This window comes from Fusarium oxysporum, chromosome VII (genome assembly GCF_013085055.1).
Source record: "Fusarium oxysporum Fo47 chromosome VII, complete sequence".
NCBI classification, from domain to species: domain Eukaryota; kingdom Fungi; phylum Ascomycota; class Sordariomycetes; order Hypocreales; family Nectriaceae; genus Fusarium; species Fusarium oxysporum.
Genome location: NC_072846.1, coordinates 3,084,416 through 3,087,573, shown reverse-complemented (window position 1 = coordinate 3,087,573; position 3,158 = coordinate 3,084,416). Strand labels below are relative to the sequence as shown.

At 49.4% G+C, this 3,158-nt stretch overlaps 1 protein-coding gene across 1 annotated transcript; it reads left to right on the top strand.

The window, feature by feature from the left end:
• Positions 1-1,068: 1,068 nt before the first annotated feature.
• On the top strand, positions 1,069-2,055 carry FOBCDRAFT_262754 (uncharacterized protein; the record flags this gene model as incomplete). The annotated part of the gene is made up of 1 exon (XM_059611309.1): positions 1,069-2,055. One exon carries the CDS (start codon positions 1,069-1,071, stop codon positions 2,053-2,055), a length of 987 nt encoding a protein of 328 aa, XP_059467616.1.
• Between the last annotated feature and the right edge of the window lie 1,103 nt (positions 2,056-3,158).

Below are 3,158 nucleotides of genomic sequence, written 5' to 3'. Positions count from 1 at the left end.
CGCTGGATGAGGCTCATCCTCTGGCGATCCGAACGAGCCCGCCCCGACAACCTACTTACCACGACCTCATCAAACGAAAATATCAAATACAGGCAGATAGCAGCTTCAGGACACGCCTTCGACGTACAGACGAACTCCTTGCACCCTGTACGCGGCCGAAGCTCGCCCAGCGACGCTTCCATCAAGAACAGATGCCTCCGCTGCAGACAGCGTCTAAAGAGAAATCGGCCGCCGCCTTTTCCCGCTGGGTCGAGAAGCTCGACCCGCTCACCTTGGTGGTGTACTCGGATGGCTCTCTGTCCTCAGAAGGGGCTGCCAGCTACGGCTTCACCATTCATCAGAACAATACCCCCATTTTTGACGGATCGGGTCGCCTTGGGCCCGCCGAGGTTTTCGATGCTGAAGCTACCGGGGCGTTAGAGGGCCTGAAGGCTGCTCTAAACGATGAAATCGCCGACGGGGTTTTGAAAGACCGGTAAAATAGAAACGCTATCACGCCGAACAAAGTTTGATTGACTATGTGATATTCAATATCAGTTGAAGCATTCGATGCCAATGTGCACCGTTGGTAGGTTATCTGGTGATAGACGGAATGTGGGGAACACGGACCTCGATCAGGTCATTTCGGCCCGATTGCTAATCTCCTCACCCGTTGCCCCTGTAAGACATGTGATGAGGCTGACTTTACAGTGGGTCGGTTTCTGCAGGTGCCACACCAATACCTCGCGTTATGATGATCGGGATCTCTCTTGCAGGCTTCCAACGGCATGTTCAATGGTAACAACGGATTTGCTGTCTTACGAGAGAGTCTGTAGCCGATCATATCACGGCAATGAGTCTGACCCTTGCCTCTCGGCATAATGCTGCGATGTTACCCTCTTGTCATTTCATACGACAACCTAATAATAAAGTTTGTTTGTATGATCTGGGCCACTCTGCTCAGTTTGTTATATACATGTACGCTCTTATATCAGCTACTCTACTTGTTCGACCTTCGACTGCCCTTGCCACACAAATACCAAGCAACAGTTCTCCTGTTAAGAATCACAAAGTGGCTAGACAAACAACATGTCTTTGGAGAAAGACCTAACCTTCGGGGGCAGTTCAAGCGACAATGAACTGTTCCAGGGCACTGCCTTTTCTCAGAATAATGAAACCTTTGAGGACATGCAATGCTTTGGTTTCGTTTGGAAAAATGTACCAGACTATCTTCTGTCGTGGGAGTGGAGTGCTTGCCCCCCTATCAACCACGAACCGTATCCCTTTCCCGTTCTGCCTTCCAAGCCCTGCAACTCTGGCCAACAGACATATCATCCATTGGAACAGAGGAGTTTCAATAGTCCATTGTCTCTTGTACGGGAGAGTGGTCCACCTTCCGCATTCACGGAAGCGTCTCCCTTCTCAAAAGCATTTGGACTGGGTATACTATCGGGTTCCGACAATCCACAACCTTCCGATCCTGTAAAATCACCCTCGGGGCTAAGTACTTCTCAACAAGTTCTTGATACAAGCGAGCCCACAGCGCCAACTCGAGAAAGCCTTCCCAAGTCCACTCAGGACCATGAAGATGAACCAGTTGGCTCTGGCGTTTTGGATGCTTCGCGTACAGAAGTGCGTCGGCCGAAGACTAACCCGTCGAGGGAGAGGAGGCGTGAAAAGAATGCCAAAAGAAGTCAATTACTTCCTGTTACCAAAGGTCAGCAAGGGAGAGGGAGAAGGAAAGAGTTGGACAAGGATAACGGGGGAGATGAAGTGAATATACTGGGACGAAATCGTCGGGCTGCGGCTAGATGTCGTGATCGCAAACGAGATCTTGCCGACGCGCTAAACTCCGAGATGGAAGAGCTAAGAGATCGGCACCAACAACTTTCTTCATGCTACAACCAGCTCAGATCTGAGGTAATCCAACTCAAAACTGAGGTCTTGCGGCATGGCGATTGTGGCTGTGATTTCATTCGACGCTACATCTCGGCCGAAGCCAACAGGACCGTGGAGATGCTGACGAGACACGATCACTCCCCGGGTGGTAGTGGAATATGGCCAATAGCGACGTAGGCAGATGGTAATAGCAGTAGAGCAGCAACGATGATTCAAAAAGGAGTTTTCCGATCATACCTGCGACCGCTGTAGGATGGTACAAATACATTGTTTAATCGATCACAGTATTGAAGGGATTTAATTGCTACCTAGGTCCGGCGATTTGACGTGATAACACGCCATGTAGGCTCTATGCAAAACAAATTACCAAATTAATACACATAATTGGTCTCTTCACTTTTTCTCGTGCAGCGCCACGAGGTAGACTCATATGCTTAAAAGACACATCTCACGCATTAAATCTACCAAATTAGTTCCTTCTGCGTGGAGAGCGAGCCACGAGCTACAAGCGCCGACAAAGTAGTCCAACTCCCTGACTTAGGTAGCATTGAGGCAGGGAGTATGACGGGGTAAATAAGCAAGCTTTGCACTGCGTTCCATCAGCTCAAATGTATGGGCTGTGTGTGCGATAAACAAGTTTGCTGCTGTTGCTGCATGCAGGTTTAGCAAGGCGGGGGTCAATGCGCATAAGACTTGTCAAATATTCGCTGATTGTCCAACAGGACAACTGTGATAGTGATACATACAGTACAGATAATGAGTGCAGTTCTCATTGGCCACAGATTACATTTAAGATTCACTTGATTCGCTGCGATTAGCAGTTTTAGGGAAATCATTAAAGACGTCAAGTGGCCGAATCAAAGTCATATTTGCCTGTGATCGAAATAAACTCCCACCGAGCACATCTATTACACGCCAACGCAGCACTTGTAGCCGAAGAACCGGCTGTAAGTTTTCAGTGCTGGCCAAGCAATCATTGGATGGAAATACGTGGGTCCTAAGCCATCGACCAGACAAGGAATATGCCCACCACAATCATCCACCGAGTCCGGACGCGTCTGCACACCCGGCGCATCGCCAACTTAACGAGAGAGATGCAGCAATTATTTCGAGCCTGACAACTGCTGGCGCTGCTCCTCGAGATATCAGGACGTACCTCCATAACAGTTCAGATACCCTTGCGACGCAGCAAGACATCTATAATCGGATCGCAGCAACGAGAAGAGATCTACGTGAGGGCCAGAGCAGTATCCAAGCGTTAGTCGACCAACTACAGGGAG